At 40.7% G+C, this 18,750-nt stretch overlaps 1 protein-coding gene across 1 annotated transcript in view; it reads right to left on the bottom strand.

The window, feature by feature from the left end:
• Positions 1–18,750, bottom strand: part of LOC105507115 (chromosome unknown open reading frame, human C10orf76) — a 218,950-nt gene that overhangs the window by 113,387 nt on the left and 86,813 nt on the right. Inside the window, exons 21-22 of the mRNA XM_011935493.1 lie at positions 12,267–12,349; positions 11,221–11,347 (exon numbers count right to left, since the gene is read on the bottom strand). Of these exons, the coding sequence (XP_011790883.1) occupies positions 11,221–11,347; positions 12,267–12,349 (210 nt within the window). The remainder of the gene's footprint in view (positions 1–11,220; positions 11,348–12,266; positions 12,350–18,750) is intronic.

The following is an 18,750-nucleotide window of genomic DNA, read 5'->3' as shown; positions in this document are numbered from 1 at the left end:
GGTGTGAACCTGGGAGGCGGAGCTTGCAGTGAGCCGATATTGCACCACTGCACTCCAGCCTGGGCGACAAACCGAGACACCATCTCAAAAAATAAATAAATAAATAAATAAAAACAAAAATAAAAACACAAAAATTAGCCGGGCATGGTGGCAGGCACTTGTAATCCCAGCTACTTGGGAGGCTGAGGCAGGGAATAGCTTGAACTCGGGAGGCAGAGGTTGCAGTGAGCCAAGATCAACCCACTGCACTCCAGCCTAGGTGACAGAGCAAGACTCCATCTCAAAAAAAAAAAGCTAGAGAAAAACAACATACTACAAACAATGGAACAATGATTCAAATGACTACAGATTTATTTTCAGAAACCATGGAGGCCAGAAAAAGGAGAATAATAGCTTCAAAGTACTTAAAGATAAAAATTACCAACTAAAAATTCTCTATCCAGCTGGGTGCAGTGGCTCACACCTGTAATCCCAGCTACTGAGGATGTTGAGGCAGGAGGACCACTTGAGCCCAGGAGCTTAAGGCTGCAGTGAGCTATAATCACACCACTGCACCCCAGCTTGAGCAACAGAACAAGACCCCATCTCTTAAAAACTAAAAAAAAAAACCACCACAGTGGCTCACACCTGTAATCCCAGCACTTTGGGAGGCCAAGGCAGGCGGATCGCCTGAGGTTGGGAGTTCGAAACCAACCTGACCAACATGGAGAAACCCCATCTCTACTAAAAATACAAAAGTAGCTGGGCGTGATGCAGCATGCCAGTAATCCCAACTACTTGGGAGGCCGAGGCAGGAGAATCACTTGAACCCAGGAGGCAGAGGTTGCAATGAGCCGAGATCGTGCCATTGCACTCCGGTCTGGGCAACAAGAGCGAAACTCAAAAATAAATAAATAAACAACTAAATAAATAGACCCTATATAGTAGCAAAGTTTCTACACTTTATTGAAGTGGTACAATGCTAACTTTAAGTAGACTGCAAAAGGTATATACAATGTAATCTTAGAGTAACTGCTAAAAAATACAAATATAGCCAAAAAGCCAACTAATAAATTAAAATGGAATATTTAAATATATTCAAATTATCCAAAAGAAAGCAGAAAAGCAGGTACAGAAGAGCCAGAAAGTGGGGGGAGGGGCAAACAAAATAAGTGGTTGAACTGAAAGAAACTATATTGATTATTGCATTGCAAATATGCATGGATAATATGCCAAATAAGATACAGAGATTGTCAGACTGGATAATAAACAAGACCCAACTGTAGGCTGTGTACAAGACAGACACTTTAAATATAAAAATATAGCTAACAGGAAAATATATAAGCCAACCACAGTGGTATGTGCCTATAGTCCCAGCTACTCAGGAGGCTGAGGCAGAAGGATTAGTTAAGCCCAAGAGTTTGCGGATGTATTGCACTATGATCACATCTGTGAATAGCCACTGTACTCAAGCCATATAGCAAGAACTCACTTCTAAAAAGAAAAAAAATTAAGGTATGCATGCAGATACTAACAATTTAAAAAGCCAGAGTGGCTGTATTAAAGTCAGACAAAGCAGAATTCAGAACAAGGAATACTACCAGGGTGAAGGAGGATGTTATATAATGATAAAAGAGTCAATTTGCCAAGATATAATAATCCTAAATGTGTATCTATCTAACAGCAGAGCTACAAACACATGAACCAAAAAGTGAAAAGAACCAAAACGGGAAAACAGACAAACCCACAATTATAGCTGAATGTTTCAACAATCTTCTCTGTCCCAGAAAAATTTGTGAAAACAGAGAACAATATTATCATACAACTCAACCAAACTGAAACTTACAGAACTCTCTACCCACCAAGAACAAAATACAAGTGCATGTGGAATGGACCATTTACCAAGATACACCATACTCTGGGCCATAAAACATGTCTCAATAAATATCAAAGCATTGAAATAATACAAACAATATTCTTGGGCCAAAACAAAACTAAACTAGAAATTACTAATAGAAGAATATCTGGAAAATCCCTGAGTATCTGAAAATTAAGCAACACATTTCTAAAAACTTCAAAAGTCCAAGGGAAATGAGAAAATACATTGAACTTGAAAGACAATAAAAATGTAATGAAAAAATTTATGAGCTGCAGCTAAAGCAGTACTTAAAGGGAAATGTATAGCACAAAATATTTATATTAGAAAAAAAGAAAAGTCTCATATCAATGAACAATGCTTGCACCCTAAAAATGAGCAAATTAAACTCAAAAAACGAGCAAATTAAACTCAAAGCAAGCAATAAGAAGAAAATAAAGCAAGCAAACTCAAAGCAAGCAATAAGAAGAAAATAAAGCGCATAAATCAATAAAACATAAAAATGACAGAGAAAAAAATCAATAAAACTAAAAGCTGGTTGTCTGAGGAGGGGAAATCAATAAACTTGATAAATATCTATCCAAACTGACGAAGAAAAAAAAAAAAGAAAAAATACAAATTACCAATATAGAGAATGAAAGAGGGAAGCTGAGTACAGACCCTATAGACATTAAAAGTGAATGTTACAAACAACTGTATGCTTCATAAAAGTGACAACATAATAAAACAAACTTCTTCAAAGACACAAACTTCCAAAGGTCACTGCTAAATAAATAGATAACTTAAATAGTCCTGTACCTATTAAATAAATTGAACTTATGGTTTAAAATCTTCCAAGAAAGTAAACTCCAGATGCAGTGGCTTCACTGGCAAATTTTACCAGACATTTAAGAAATAAACCACTCTTAAACAAATTATTCTAGAAAATAGAAGATGAGCGATGAGAGAACACATCCCAATTCATATTATGAGGCTAAAATTAACTAACATTGAAACCAGAAAAAGACATTTTAAGAAAGTAAAACTACACACCAATATACCTCATGAATACTAGCAAATTGAATACAATAATATGTAAAAATCATAGGTTATAATCATGTGGGGTTCGTCGACCTTTAAAAATCAATCACTATACTAACAGACAATAGTAGGAAAACCATGTAATCATGTCAATAAATGCTAGAGAATGTTTAACAAAACTCAACATTCATTAATGACAACAATTCTCAGGAAATAAAATGGAATTTCCTCAACCAGACAGAGGGCATCTATGAACAACCTACACGTAACATCACATTTAATGGAGGATAACCTTAATCCTTTCACCTTAAGACTGGACACAAGGCAAGTATGTCCATCCTTACCCTCTAATTTAACATAGTAGTGGAGGCTGTAACCAGTACAATAAGGCAAGAAAAAGAAATAAAAGGCACACAACATTTACATACAACATGAATGTCTACGTAGAAAATCCCAAAAAGGTTACAAAAACTAGTAAACCTAGTAAGTGAGATGACAGGATACAAGATCAAAAATAGCAAGATAACAGGATACAAGATTAAAAACCAGCATTGTTAAGAAACAATGTGTAAAATGTGTAAAATGGTACACCCACATTGGAAAAGTGAGGACAGTCAAACAGTGTGGCAGTTCCTCAAAAGGTTATAAACACAGAGTTACCATATGACCCAGCAATTCTGCTCCTAGGTATATACTCAACAGAATGAAAACATGCCCACACAAAAATCCGTACATGGAAGCTCATAGCAGGATAATTCAGAATAGCAAAAAGTGGAAGCAACCTAAATGTCTACCAATTGATGAATGGATAAATAAAATGTGGTATATCCATACAATATAATATTGTTCCACAGTAAAAAGGGAACAAAGTACTGTTACTTCATGGATACAACATGGATAGGCCTTGAAAAGATCCAAAATAAAAGAAGCCAGTCACAAGAGACCACATATTGTATTTCATTTATATAAAATGTCCAGAATAGGCAAATTTACAGACACAGAGAATAGATTAGTGATTGCCTAGGGCTCAGGAGACTGCAATAAATGGGGTCACCTCTCGTGGGTAGGTTTCCTGTTGGGGTGATGAAAATGCTCCAAAGTTCATTGTGGTGATGGTGGTACAACCCTCTGACTATACTGAAACTCACCAAATTGTATGCTTTAATGGGCAGATTATATGGCAGGTGAATTATACCTCATAAAGCTGTCACAGTAAAAAATAAAAAAGTACTTTTTCGCATATTGGCAATGAACAAGTAAAAATTAAAATTTTCAAAAATACTAATAGCACCAAATGCCATGAAATACATTAAGATAAATCTAATAGAATATATGCAAGATTTTCATGTTGAAAACAACAAAACATTAGGCCGGGCACGGTGGCTCAAGCCTGTAATCCCAGCACTTTGGGAGGCCGAGACGGGCGGATCACGAGGTCAGGAGATCGAGACCATCCTGGCTAACACGGTGAAACCCCCGTCTCTACTAAAAAATACAAAAAACTACCCGGGCGAGGTGGCGGCGCCTGTAGTCCCAGCTCCTTGGGAGGCTGAGGCAGGAGAATGGCGGGAACCTGGGGGGCGGAGCTTGCAGTGAGCTGAGATCCGGCCACTGCACTCCAGCCCGGGCGACAGAGCGAGACTCCGTCTCAAAAAAAAAAAAAAAAAGAAAGAAAACAACAAAACATTAGTGAGGAAAATCAAAAACTTCAATAAATAGATATATTTTATCAGGGATTGTAAGGTACATTATCAAGATATCAGCTTTCCCCAAAATGATCTATAGGTTTGCCATAGTCCCAATCAAAACTCCAGTAAGCTTTTGATTAAAACATATACTTGCTGGGTGCAGTGGCTCATGCCCGTAACCTCAGCACTTTAGGAGGCCAAGGCAGGAGGATCGCTTGAGCCCAAGAGTTTGAGACCTACCTGGGCAACATAGGGCAACCTCATCTATATAAAAAAAAACAAAAATAAATTATCCAGGCATGGTGATGCACACCTGTAACCCCAGCTACTCAGGAGGCCGAGGTGGGAGGACTGCTTGAGCCCTGAAGGTCAAAACTGCAATGAGCTGTGATTGAGTCACTGCACTCTGGCCTGGGTGACAGAGCAAGACACTGTCTCAAAAAAAAGAAGAAAGCCAGCCACAGTGAGTGGCTCACACCTGTAATCCCAGCACTTTGGGAGGCTGAGGAGGGCAAATCACCTGAGGTTGGGAGTTAAAGACCAGCCTGGCCAACATGGTGAAACCCCATCTCTACTAAAAATAAAAAAAATTAGCCAGGTATGGAGGCGTAGGCCTGTAATCCCAGTTACTTGGGAGGCTGAGACAGGAGAATTCCTGGAACTCAGGAGGTGGAGGTTGCAGTGAGCCGAGATTGTGCCACTGCACTCCAGGCTGGGCAACAGAGTAAGACTCCATCTCAAAAAAAGAAAAAAAAGGAGGAAGTTAGAAAGGAAGGAAGCAAGGTGGTTGGGGGAGGGGGGTGGAGGATGAGGAGGAGGAAGAAGAGGAAGAAGAAGAACAAAAACAACAAGAACAAACAGCAGCAGCAGCAACCAAATTCTTACAGTAAAGTTCTAAATAACTTATACAGATACTCTTTTCTGCAGGTGGTGGAGCTTAACCTCCCTATTCCCTAACTTTTTATGTTGGCTGTATTTAGTGATTTGCTTCCATGATAAAAACAAAAAGAAAAGAAAATAAAGAACAGACTATGAAAAAGTAGAAAAAATTACAACTCTGCGGTGGAGAAACATGGCAAACACTACCTTAACCAAGTGATCAAGATTAGTATCATCAGTGATAAGTCAGGGTACTTGGACTGTGTGGCATTTTTCTCTATAATCCACAATCCAAGACAAACCTGAATCGAGGAACATTCTTGAAAACTATCAGGGTCACAAAAAAACAAGGAAACACAAAGAAACAGTCACAGACCAGAGAAGACTAAGGAGTCACGATGACTAAATATAATGTGGTAACATGGATGGGATCCTGGAATACAAACAGGACATTAGTAGAAAAATTGGTAAAATCTAAATACACTTTAGAGTTTAGGTTTGTTTTAATGTGGTAAAAAAAAAAAAAGAAAGAAAGAAAAGAAAAGAAAGAGAAAAGGAAAAGGAAAAAGAAAAAGAAAAAGAAACAAAAAAGAAAAGGAAAATAGGAAAAGAAAAGAAACACACACATCTCATAAAATTTACCCTCTTAACCATTTTTTCAAGAAAGACTCATCAATGGCAGTAGTAAGAAGGGGGAAAAGAGGAGAAGTTCAATCTTTTTAACTGACTGTGAATGACTGAGATACTTCACTTTTGGAGCAGCTGCTCTTAACCATTTTTAAGCATACAATTTAGGTGTTAAGTATATTTACATTGTTGTAAAACAGATCTCCAGAACTTCTCCATCTTGTAGAACTGAAACTCTACACACATTAAGCAACTCTCTTTGTCTCCTCCCAAAGCCCCTGGTAATCATCATCCTACTTTCCATATCTGTGAATTTAACTCTTTGGATACCTCATATAAGTACCACCCCTTTGTGACTGCTTTATTTCACTTAGCACAATATCCTCAAGGTTCATACACACTGTAGCATGTAACAGGACTTCTTTCCTTTTGAAGGCTGCATAATATCCCAATGGGTGTATATACCATATTTTGTTTATCTATTCATCTGTCAATGGACACTTGAGTTGCTTCCACCTTTTGGCACTTGTGAATGGTGCTATTATAAACATTGGTGTGTACTGTTTTTTGTTGTTTCTTGAGATAGGGTCCCACTCTGTCACACAGGCTGGAGTGCAGTGGTACAATCTCAGCTCACTGCAACCTTAGCCTCCTGGGCTCCAGTGATCCTCCCACCTCAGCCTCCCAAGTAGCTGGGACCATAGGCATGCACTGCCACGCCTAGATAAATTTTTGTACTTTTGGTAAAGACAGGGTTTTGCCATGTTGCCCAGGCTGGTCTCGAACTCCTGAGCTCAAGTGATCTGCCTACCTCAGCCACCCAAAGTGCTAGGACTACAGGTGTGTGCCACCATGCCTGGCTAATTTTTGCAATTTTAGTAGAGATGGGGTTTCACCATGTTAGCCAGGCTAGTCTTGATGGTCCCGCCTTGGACTCCAAAGGGCTGGGATTACAAGCGTGAGCCACCGCACCCAGCCCCCCCCCCCATTTTTTTTTTTCAAATGAACAAAAGATATGAGCAAATACTTCACCAAAGAAGATATATGGGGCCGGGTGCGGTGGCTCAAGCCTGTAATCCCAGCACTTCGGGAGGCCGAGATGGGCAGATCATGAGGTCAGCAGATCAAGACCATCCTGGCTAACACAGTGAAACCCCGTCTCTACTAAAAAAATACAAAAAACTAGCCGGGCGTGGTGGCGGGCGCCTGTAGTCCCAGCTACTCTGGAGGCTGAGGCAGGAGAATGGCGTAAACCCGGGAGGCGGAGCTTGCAATGAGCTGAGATCCGGCCACTGCACTCCAGCCTGGGCAACAGAGCGAGACTCCATCTCAAAAAAAAAAAAAAAATAGAAGATATATGGATGGCAAATAAGGACAGGAAAAGATGCTCAACATCATTACTCATGCAAAGTTAAAAACACAATGAGGTAGCACTATATATCTACAAGCAAACAACAGCAACAACAAAAAACAAACAAAAAAACAAAAGTGGAGAATATCAAGTGCTGGCTACAATATGGAATGACGACAGCTCTCATGCATTGCTGGAGAGAATATAAAACAGAACATCACTTTGAAAAATGGTTTGGTGGTTTCTTATATAGTTAAAACATACTTACCACAACACCCCAAAATCCCATTGCTACGCACATAGCCAAGTGAAATAAAAACCTGTGTTCATGCTGGGCACAGTGGCTCACACCTGTAATCTCAACACTTTAGGAGGCCGAGATGGGCAGACTGCTTGAGCCCAGGAGTTCAAGACCAGCCTGGGCAACGTGGCGAAACCCTGTCTCTACTAAAATTACAAAAAGTAGCCGGGCATGGTGGCATGTAGCTGTAGTCCCAGCTTCTTGGGAGGCTGAGGTGGGAGGATTGTTTGAGCTCAGGAGGTCAAAGCTGCAGTGAGCCATAATTGTGCCACTGCACTCCACCGTGGGTGAAAGAGCAAGACCCTGTCTCAAGAAAAAACAAAAACGAAAAAAACCCTGTATTCACTAATGTACAAGAATGTTAACAGGAGCTTTATTTCTCATCGCTAAAAACTGGAAACCTTCCAAATGTCCTTAACCTGATAAATGGACAAACTAAGATGGCAATTCATACAATGAAATATTACTCTGTAATAAAAAGGAAGGAACTACTGATACATGCAATGACATGGATGAATTTCAAATGAAATACTACATGAAAGAAGCCAGACTCAAAAGGTTATATGATTCCATCTATAAGATATTCTGGAAAAGGCAAAACCATGAGGACAGAAAACAGATCAGTGGTTGCTCGGGGTTGTGAGTAGACGGAGGAGTTGACCTCATAGGAACACAAGGGAAATTTTTTGGATAGTGAAACTCTTCTATATCTTCATTTTTGTGATAATTACACTACTATATGCATTTGTCAAAACTCAAAACTGTACATTTAAAAGGGTGGTTTTTGCCATGGATGTAAATTATGCCTCAAAAAGGTTAATAAAAAACACGTTTTTTTCACCAGAAGTTTACATAAAATAGAGCACTGAAACATGCGATCTCCTACTGTTTGCTGTGTTTCAGTTGTTGAAAATTTTCACTTTCCTATTTGTGCCCTCCTGGTTAACATTTTTATTCCCTTGGCAGATTTGGATGTTCACAGGTATCTTCTCTTATCTTGTTGCTGTAGCTACAAGGGGTTATCTCATTTGACTAGTTACATGTGGCCCCGCTGAGCAGGTATGTCAGACTTTTATAAAATATCTCCCCAACTCCAACTCTTTCCTTTCCTCATTGAAAAGCATATTTATTCATCTACCAATGAGTGCTAAAACCACTGGGGTAGCTCTTTACTCTTGGAAAATTCTACATTCTACATTCTCAGGAAGTTGGTGAAGCGAGGCAGATGCAAACTACACTAGGGTACCCTGAGCACATCTAGCCAACGTAAAGTCTATTAGAGAGTTCTTATGTAAGGCTGCCAAGCTCCTAAAAAAAAGAGATGGGTCTTGATGGGACAACTGAAACCTGCTGTCGCATGGGCAATTGACTTGATGCTAAAGCTATTACAATGAGAGAGAAGAGATACTTTAAAAACCTGGGTCCTTGCAGACATTGTTGAGCAACTGATCACATCATTCTAGAACTGTCATATAATTTTCCTACTCTTTAAGATAGTTTTAAGTCTGAGTTTTCTGATACTTGCCACTGAAAACCTCCTACTAATACAAGGCCCTACTTGCACTGCCTAAGACATTATAGCAAAGGTTCTCTTATAAAGTTCTCTTAAAAGTTTTCCTTCACTGCTCTAAAAAATAAAGTATACTAGCTCATCATCACTCGCCATCAGAGAAATGCAAATCAAAACCACAATGAGATACCATCTCACACCAGTTAGAATGGCCATCATTAAAAAATCAGGAAACAACAAGTGTTGGAGAGGATGTGGAGAAATAGGAACACTTTTACACTGTTGGTGGGATTGTAAACTAGTTCAACCATTATGGAAAACAGTATGGCGATTCCTCAAGGATCTAGAACTAGATGTACCATATGACCCAGCCATCCCACTACTGGGTATATACCCAAAGGATTATAAATTATTCTACTACAAAGACACATGCACACGTATGTTTATTGCAGCACTATTCACAATAGCAAAGACTTGGAATCAACCCAAATGTCCATCTGTGACAGACTGGATTAAGAAAATGTGGCACATATACACCATGGAATACTATGCAGCCATAAAAAAGGATGAGTTTGCGTCCTTTGTAGGGACATGGATGCAGCTGGAAACCATCATTCTTAGCAAACTATCACAAGAAGAGAAAACCAAACACCGCATGTTCTCACTCATAGGTGGGAACTGAACAATGAGATCACTTGGACTCGGGAAGGGGAACATCACACACTGGGCTTATCATGGGGAGGGGGGAGGGGGGAGGGATTGCATTGGGGAGTTATACCTGATATAAATGATGAATTGATGGGTGCTGACGAGTTGATGGGTGCAGCACACCAACACTGCACAAGTATACATATGTAACAAACCTGCACGTTATGCACATGTACCCTAGAACTTAAAGTATAATAAAAATAAATAAATAAATAAATAAAAAAAAAGAAAAAAAATATTTTCCTCCCAGGTAATCCTTCTTTTCCACTGCTGCTTCTATTCTTTCTCCTGGTACTTGTTCCAAATCCTCTCCACTTTTCTCATGATACAAGAGTCCCAAGGAGAGGTTGGGGTTTTCACAATTAATCTCATCACAAAGGATGAAGCAAACTAATCTACAGTGACAGAGGCAAATCAGTGGTTGCCCAAGGATGAGGCACAGTGGGTGAAGGAGGTGAAGAAGACATGAGAGGATTCTAAAGAGATACAAAGAAACTTGGGAGGTGATGGATACGGTTATTATCCTGGTCATTGTGATGGTTTCACGTACATACACATATGTCAAGACTCATTAAAATTTGTATAATTAAAATGTGTGCAGTTTACATATCAATTATACTTCAATAAAACTAATAAATTTCGGTTTTAAAAATAAGATAGTTTTACTGAGTGGCTGTTTCTGTGCAATCTACAGAGATTTTTCCTTAACCTTTATACTACAGGTAGAATTAACTAGGCCCTTATCCCAAACTTATGGGGACATATGACTTCTTTCAGAAATAAGTTATACTTGCTATAGCTGGAGAGTACATTTCAGTGAGCCGATTTCCAAAAAAAGATTTTTATCTAATGCCCACTTCCACTTGTAAGTTATGCTAAAAATACATAGGTACACTAAGATTCCTTAAAATCCTGGACATCCTCAAATTACACAGTGTTCTGGAATCCAAGTTCTTTTATTTGCTGCTGTCAATTCCCACCCACTCTTTCACCTCCTTCTCTCTGGCATTCAATGAATCCACAAGCCTCCCTATTCTCTCTCTCTCTCACAAACAGCAACAAAGGGCTGCTAACCAGCTCTATACTGAGATGAAATCTGAATTCCTAAAGGCAAAAAGGCCCCAACATACCTTCCTATTGCCTGAGAAGAGGAAGCTACTATATTTCTGTGCCACACAAGGCACCAAACAACTAGAGGAGAATCTTTCATAGTTTTTTCCTCTTATATGCCAAAAGCTAGACAAACGGTGGAGAGAGGAGTAAAAAGAAAAGGCAGCTTACCCATGGAGTAGAGGTTGTCAAAGCTCTGGTGCATGCGGATAATCTCATAGTAAAGTTCATCATAGCTGCTGGGGGTTGGCAGAAATGTGTCGCCATATGTGATAAACATATTAAATAGGTTCACAATCTAAAAAAGAAGGAAAGGCCCACATATAGGCATCAGGCTATGAAGACTAGAAATTATCAGTGGTGTGCTGTAGCCAGCTCTTACTGTCATGCAAGAGTTGACTGTAAAATTTTCATGAATTTTGCAAGCCAGTTATTAAACACAGCCATTATTAAAAATTCACTCATATAAACTTATAATTAAATAAATTATATTAAAATGAAAGTAATAAATACTAAAAACTTATCACTTCCTAATTATTTTCTACCTTTTACTATAACCTATGCTCTAGAGATTTATAACTATTATATCTGTGTGGTGGAAATGTCATATAATGGTGTGCTACTGCACATTGCTTCCCAACTCTGCATGACTCTGATATCACATTGATAGCTTGAAATTGGCCATGGTGGGTGTAGCTCTACAATGAAAATCAGCAAATGCTATGAATCAAGACTTTTTTTCCCTATAATGTTGAACATTTAAGAACACATTGTATAATATCCTAAGAAGATAGTCAAACTGCACAATGGCCTCCTTCTATCCCAAATAACCAGCCGGATAAACAAGCATGTGTAATGTCCCTCAGAAACCAAGTGCAGCCATGATGGAACCTTCAGAGGGTCTGCTATTTACCAACATAGAGACCACAGTAGTATACAGTAGTCTCTCAGTTGGGACCAAGGCTCACTATTCATACACAGAGATCTAATCTATACCCACCCCTGCCAGATGATATCTTTTCACAAAGGAAAGAGAGTCATGCCAAAGACATAGGTGAGAGTGGGGACCACCAGTCCAGATTCTGATCCAAATATATATATATAGGTCTGGTTCCCTCTATGGCTTAGTCCCTGGACCACCAGCTCCTGTTTCAAACCAGTTCATTTCTGCCTTAGCATATGGCTTCAGAAAAAGAAGTATTTGTTTTGATACTCACCATAAGGGCTAAAGTAAAAATGTTGTGTTTGGCCAAAAGTACAGTCTCGTTTGACATAAGGAACTTCAGCAGATTTATCAAGGCTTAAAAAAAAAAAAAAAAGAAAAGACATCAACAAGCTATTCAAACTATGATTAATAAAATTAAATAAAAACAGACTAGCTCTAAAAAAATCCGGGGGGTTACAGTGAGTGAGTCTCAGCCACCAAGGTCTTTTAAAAAGCAGGTAAGGTAGGTATATTTGAGGAAAGCACTCACCTTCCCAAGCACGTGTCTGCTTATCTGCTCATGGAAGGTTGTTAAATATCTACTTCTTTTTGCCACTTCTTAAATAGCAATTAAGCTCAGAAATTTGACTATAAAACTGACATCTTGGTGTTTCAAATTTACTCCCACATGGTGATTTCCCCATCAAACTTGCTCAATTTACAGCTGAAAATGAGGGTCCCCCTTCCACCCTCAGCTGCTAGCTTCTATTGTCACCAAGCTTTAGACATGTATCTGTTTCAGACATCATTGCTAAGAGGAATATGTATCCAATCTAACTGGTCACCAGACGTGGCAGCTATACTGTAGAACCTACAGCTGGGCTGCAGCTCTAGATGAAGAGAGCTTATAAAGAGAAAAAAAGCCCTTAACTGCTCTAACTATCCAAACAAAGTGAAGCTTGCGCTGACCGCTTGTGACCACGACAACATTTACTGAAATCTCTTTCTGCTTGGCAACTCTTAGTGAGGGGAGAGATTCCTAAAACCCAAGCAACCTCAGTAGAGACTGACTGCCAAGTCCCTAGGTTAACAGTGCAGCTTCAGACTATTTTGCAAATAAATATTAAGCATAAAAGAAGTTATCAGTTACCTTATACTCATTCACCTAGCACACTTTGTCCACAAAGTGAGTCCTGCTTCTCTGCTCATCTCAGATAATGCTCCTGTACCTACCTCCCCTACTTGATGGGATACTATAAAAGGGGTTCAGTAGCTGCAGGCAATCTGTGGTCCTTCTGTCTTCTCCCTCTCAAACCCCCACCTTCCACAGACCCAAGAAAAGGCTCAACCTCTCTTTTTCTAGGACCATATCTGCTCTTTGCCAGCAAAGAAGTTCATTCTCCCATGCTGTCAGAGTTTTGTGTGAAGTTTACTACTCTTAAAGAAGAGATGTGAGCTTTGATTTGGAACAGCAGGGAATGATGAGTAGGAGTGAGACTCTCCAGACTCTTGCTGCCTGCCACACAACACCCCTCACTCTCAATCCTTTAAAAGCACAGGTACAGTAAAGAAACGGCAGGCAAGGAAAGTACAAGAGGCTGGCTTCACCCACATTCTGTTTCTAAAGCCTGAATCTTCCCCTCAAATATCAAAAAAGCCTTGCCAGGCATGAAGGAGATAGGCATCTTCATTTATAAACTCTTTACCGCGGCCCCGATTTGAGTTCTCTGGGGTTTCATAATGAAAAGGCAAATGATAGGTAGCTGGCCCTTTTAATGGTGTCTGTTAAGTGATCAAGTGATCTGTTGGACTGCGGGGAAAAAAAAGGTTCCATGGAGCCCATTCAGGATCACACAACCTGCTTAGCTCCTACCAGGAGCACAGGAATAAGGGGCCTAGCTAAAATCCACATAAAAATGACTAACCCAAACTTCCCTCCTTAAAGAAGATCACCTTGCTGAGCCACGTAGGGACTGCCCACCCCACCACCTAATCCCCAAAGCTTAGACAAGCCCTGTTAATGATATACTACCTGACAATCGGACTCTATAAACTCACAGAGGTGAGAGAAAGGATGGGCAGCATGCATGGCGCTCTGCAAAACGTAATGGCTAGAGACAAAGCAGCTTTTGTACACATCCAATCAACAAGGGCTTTTGTCCCCAGCACACAGAGCACAGAGATGCAGCCTCAGCAGTGGCTATGTGGTAATTAAAGGGCAGAAAACCTGGAGAAAAGGATGTGGGAGCAATGATTTATTGCTCCTCTGCTGGACTATAGCTAGTCTTGATCTCTGGGATTCAGAGTCCAGGATGACAAAGTGATAAATATTAGAGGAGGAAGACAGCAATTCTGGCACAGGCCAAGAGACAACCTGCGTCCCAACAGCCACAGGCATTAGCGGAGCCAGAGTACTGAAAGGGAGAGTCCAGTACTGCAATACTCTGAGAGTCAGTACCAGAGCGGCTTGCATTCTGCCCCTGAAAATGCAGGTCAGATATTCTGCTCCCCAAAGAACCAAGGTTTTCTCACCTGGAAGTAAGAATTCTCTACAGGGGCCAGGTGCAGCGGCTCATGCCTGTAATCCTAGCACTTTGGGAGGCCGAGGCAGGCAGATTGCCTGAGTTCAGGAGTTCAAGAACAGCCTGGGCAACAGGGTGAAACCCTGTCTCTATTAAAATACAAAAAATTAGCTTGGCGTGGTGGCATGAGCCTGTAGTCCCAGCTACTCGAGGGGCTGAGGCAGAAGAATTGCTTGAACCCAGGAGGCAGAGGTTGCAGTGAGCCGAGACCACGCCACTGCACTCCACCCTGGGTGACAGAGTGAGACTTCTTCTCCAAAAAAAAAAAAAAGAGAGAATTTTCTCTACAGGGAATTTAACAGGCAACTAAAATGAAGCCTCTGACATCACAGATGGTAACTCCTCTTCAAAAGAGAATGTCCCAAATATCCCATGAAATAGTGCTTTTCTCCATCATCATCTCCCTGACTTCACACTCGCTATATCAACTGCTCCGTGTCCTATACACCACTACACACAGATTCTAGCCTCTGACCTGATATGATGGGAGTTTTAAGTCTGTGAGGCTTTGACATAGCTGATTATAGATTTTTAGAGAAAATACCTTGGGTTATTTAATCCAATTTCCTCATTTTTTGATAAGAAAACTCCATGCCCCATTCCACCCCTACCCCAAACTAGCTGGTGACTAAGCTGGGACTAGAACCTGGTCTCCTGTTTAGTGTTCTTTCTACCATCCCATTAAGAAGATAAACAAGCCAGGTGCGGTGGCTCAGGCCTGTAATCCCAGCACTTTGGGAGGCCGAGGAAGGCGGATCATGAGGTCAGGAGTTCGAGACTATCCTGGCCAAGATGGTAAAACCCTGTCTCTACTAAAAAATACAAAAATTAGCCAGGCGCGGTGGTGAGCACCTATAATCCCAGGTACTCGTGAGACTGAGGCAGGAGAATCGCTTGAACCTGGAAGGCAGAGTTTGCAGTGAGCCGAGATCAGGCCACAGCACTCTAGCCTGGGCGACAGAACAAGACTCCATCTCAAAAAAAAAAAAAGATTAAACAAATAAAGGTACGAAATCAAGTTGAATGTTAAAGTGGGGTTGCAGCTTACTATAAATGGTATGCTTAGACCTGCTGACTATACTGTTACCAGTACTTCTCTAGACTCTGGTTTATAACTTTCTCTACCTGTTAGCTGCTCTACGTCATTTTCATGTATTTGGTCCCCATTTTCCCTTGGTCCTCAGCTACTTGTTAAAGTACAAGTATTTAATACCTCATTATTGCGTTCCTGTCACTCACTGGCAGCACAAAAAGACTCCCAGAAGCTTTGCTCAGCAAGAGCCGCCTCAGCAGGGCTCTCTGCAAGCTCCTTGGCCTGCTCTCTGCTGTCTTATCTACATCTCAGCTCTCACCTCCACCTCTCTATCCCTTGTGGCTGCTTTCTCTCTCTTTTTTTTTTAAGCACATAACTATCAACTAAAACTGTTTCTAATTCCCTCAGTCAGTGTTGCCTTCTTCAAAATTAGATACTGCCAATGGAAGATGACTGGATATGGCCATTAAAGGGAGCCAAGATCCCCTTTCTTTAGGCCCAAAACAAACAAAAAAAAATGGATATAAACAATAACCAGGTTTATTTATAAACTATTATAGACTGAGTTTTGCACAGGGTTTATGCCAAAAAAGGCAGGTTTAGGCCAAAGAAGAAAATGCCCTGTGTCAGGGGCAGTTTCAAGGACAGCAGAGAACTGGCACTCAGAATCTCAGTGCCAACACACAGCTCATGCTGGCAGACTCCTGACTCACCCCCTCTACATACACACACATTTTTAGAAAACTGGCCTTGATCCACTTGTCCACTTGATGCCATCTGTGCACATGACCAGCCAAATTGTTCCAAGGACACTCACAGAAGTAGCAGTATATACAGGGAACAGTTAAGATAACTAAAAAGTAAGGGGATGATTGCCTAAACATAGTATTGTTAATCAGTCATACATCTGTAAGACTTTGCAATCAGGTACAGTAAATGTTGTAGTCATTATGAAGATATGAGGGACAAGATGTACCATTTAATTTAATCCTTCACTTTATCATGTTTCTCATTGTTAAATAATAGTTTCCAAAATGAAGTGAAGGATAAAGGGCTAACACAAGATTCTTCACCAAAAGCCTGACTCCTGGTCTGAGAGATTTCCAACAAAGCATGACCTTATGGTATAGAAACTTAATACTGTGTAAACAGCTTTACCCACTAGGTGAGCAATGGCTGCTCACTCCCTCAAAAGAGAATGGCATGGCTTGTTGCAGAGAATACCCTTTTGGACAAAGGCAAGCTTGGTAGTTGAGACCTTCCAGACCTTAAGAGATAATGCCCAAGGGCCCATATTCCACATCCCTTGGAATGGGCTGTTCCAAAATACCAATGCCAAGAGACATATCACAGAGGAATGCATAATTTCCTCCAGAAGAGTGACAACAACTACAAGTTAATAATTGTGCCCAGAAGCTCACACAGAGCATCTCAAACTTTCCTTTTTTTCTAATACCCTCTATCTGATACCTTAAAAAGAGACATTTAACTACAGAAATCACCTTCCTCAAGCTACATTCACCTCTTTTCAAAGTGAGAAACACCATGGTCATAAGTGGCAGGAAAGGTAACACTTATTAGGTGCCTGCTAGGTGCTAGATATTATGTAAAGCACTTAAAGTATATTCTTCTCACTGAATCCTCTTAACAATCTGATGAAGTAGGTATTATTGTTCCCATTCTATGGATGAGCAAATCAAAATTCAGAAAAGTTAAATAAATTACCCAAAGCCAATACACTGGTTGGAGCTAAACTGCATTAAGGACAAATCATGCTGGGGAGAAGAAGGTCTCTGAACTCCCACTGCTGAGGTCTATGAAACTACTGGATCCACCGAAACTTCAATTTAAAAAACATTTGTTGGGGATACAGGAGCTATCTAGGGCCAATATCTATATTTGCCACCAAAAACCATACTTTGATCACAATTCCACTGATTAGCCCCTCACATATCAAAGGGACCAAAGGAAAAATCCTATAAGCTCAGAGTACATCTCTTTTTTTCTTTCTTTCTTTTTTTTTTTTTTTGAGACACAGCTCAACTCTATTGCCTAGACTGAAGTGCAGTGGCGTGATCTTGGCCCACTGCAACCTCTTCCTAGGTTCAAGGGATTTTCCTGCCTTAGCCTCCCAGATAGCTGGGATTACAGGCACCCATCACCATGCCCGGCTAAGTTTTGCTTTTTTTTTTTTTTTGAGACGAAGTCCCGCTCTGTTGCCCAGGCTGGAGTGCTGTGGCGTGATCTCGCCTGATTGCAAGCTCCGCCTCCTGGGTTCACACTATTCTCCTGCCTCAGCCTCCCGAGTAGCTGGGACTGCAGGCGCCCACCACCACGTCTGGCTAATTTTTTGTATTTTTAGTAGAGACGGGATTTCACTGTGTTAGCCAGGATGGTCTCGATCTGACCTCGTGATCCGCCCGCCTTGGCCTCCCAAAGTGCTGGGATTACAGGCGTGAGCCACCATGCCTGGCAATTTTTGCATTTTTAATCAAGACAAGGTTTTGCCACATTGGCCAGGTTGGTCTCAAACTCCTGACCTCAAGTGATCTGCCCACCTTGGCCTCCCAAAGTGCTAGGATTACAGGCATGAGCCACCATACCTGGCCAGCTCAGAGTACATCTCTCTAAATGTCTCAGGACTTCACTCCGCTGGCCTAAGATAATTAAACCCACACAATCTCAAAAAAACAAGAGACTGCAGGAATTCAAACAAGTATTTGTACACCCATGTTTACAGTAGCATCATTCACAACAGCCAAAAGGTGGAAGCAACCCAAATGTCCATCAACAGATGAATGAATAAACAAAATATGGTATTTACATATGGCAGAATATTATTCAGCCTTAAAAAGGAAGAAAATTCTGACAACACAGATGAACCTTGAAGATATTATTCTAAGTGAAATAAACCAGTTACAAAAGGACAAATGCTGTTTAATTCTACTTAAATGAAATACCCAGAGTAATCAAATTCAGAGTTAGTGGTTGCTAGCGTCTGGCATGAGGGAGAATTAAGTATTATTGCTGGCCGGACACAGTGGCTCACACCTGTAATCCCAGCACTTTGGAGGCCAAGGCAGGTGGATTACCTGAGGTCAGAAGCCCGAGACCAGCCTGCAACATGGTGAAACCCCGTCTTTACAAAAAAAAAAAAAAAA

Source organism: Colobus angolensis, unplaced genomic scaffold (assembly GCF_000951035.1).
Source record: "Colobus angolensis palliatus isolate OR3802 unplaced genomic scaffold, Cang.pa_1.0 Scaffold144, whole genome shotgun sequence".
NCBI lineage: Eukaryota > Metazoa > Chordata > Mammalia > Primates > Cercopithecidae > Colobus > Colobus angolensis.
Note: the sequence above shows the minus strand (reverse complement) of the source record. Positions and strands in the feature narration are given on the sequence as shown.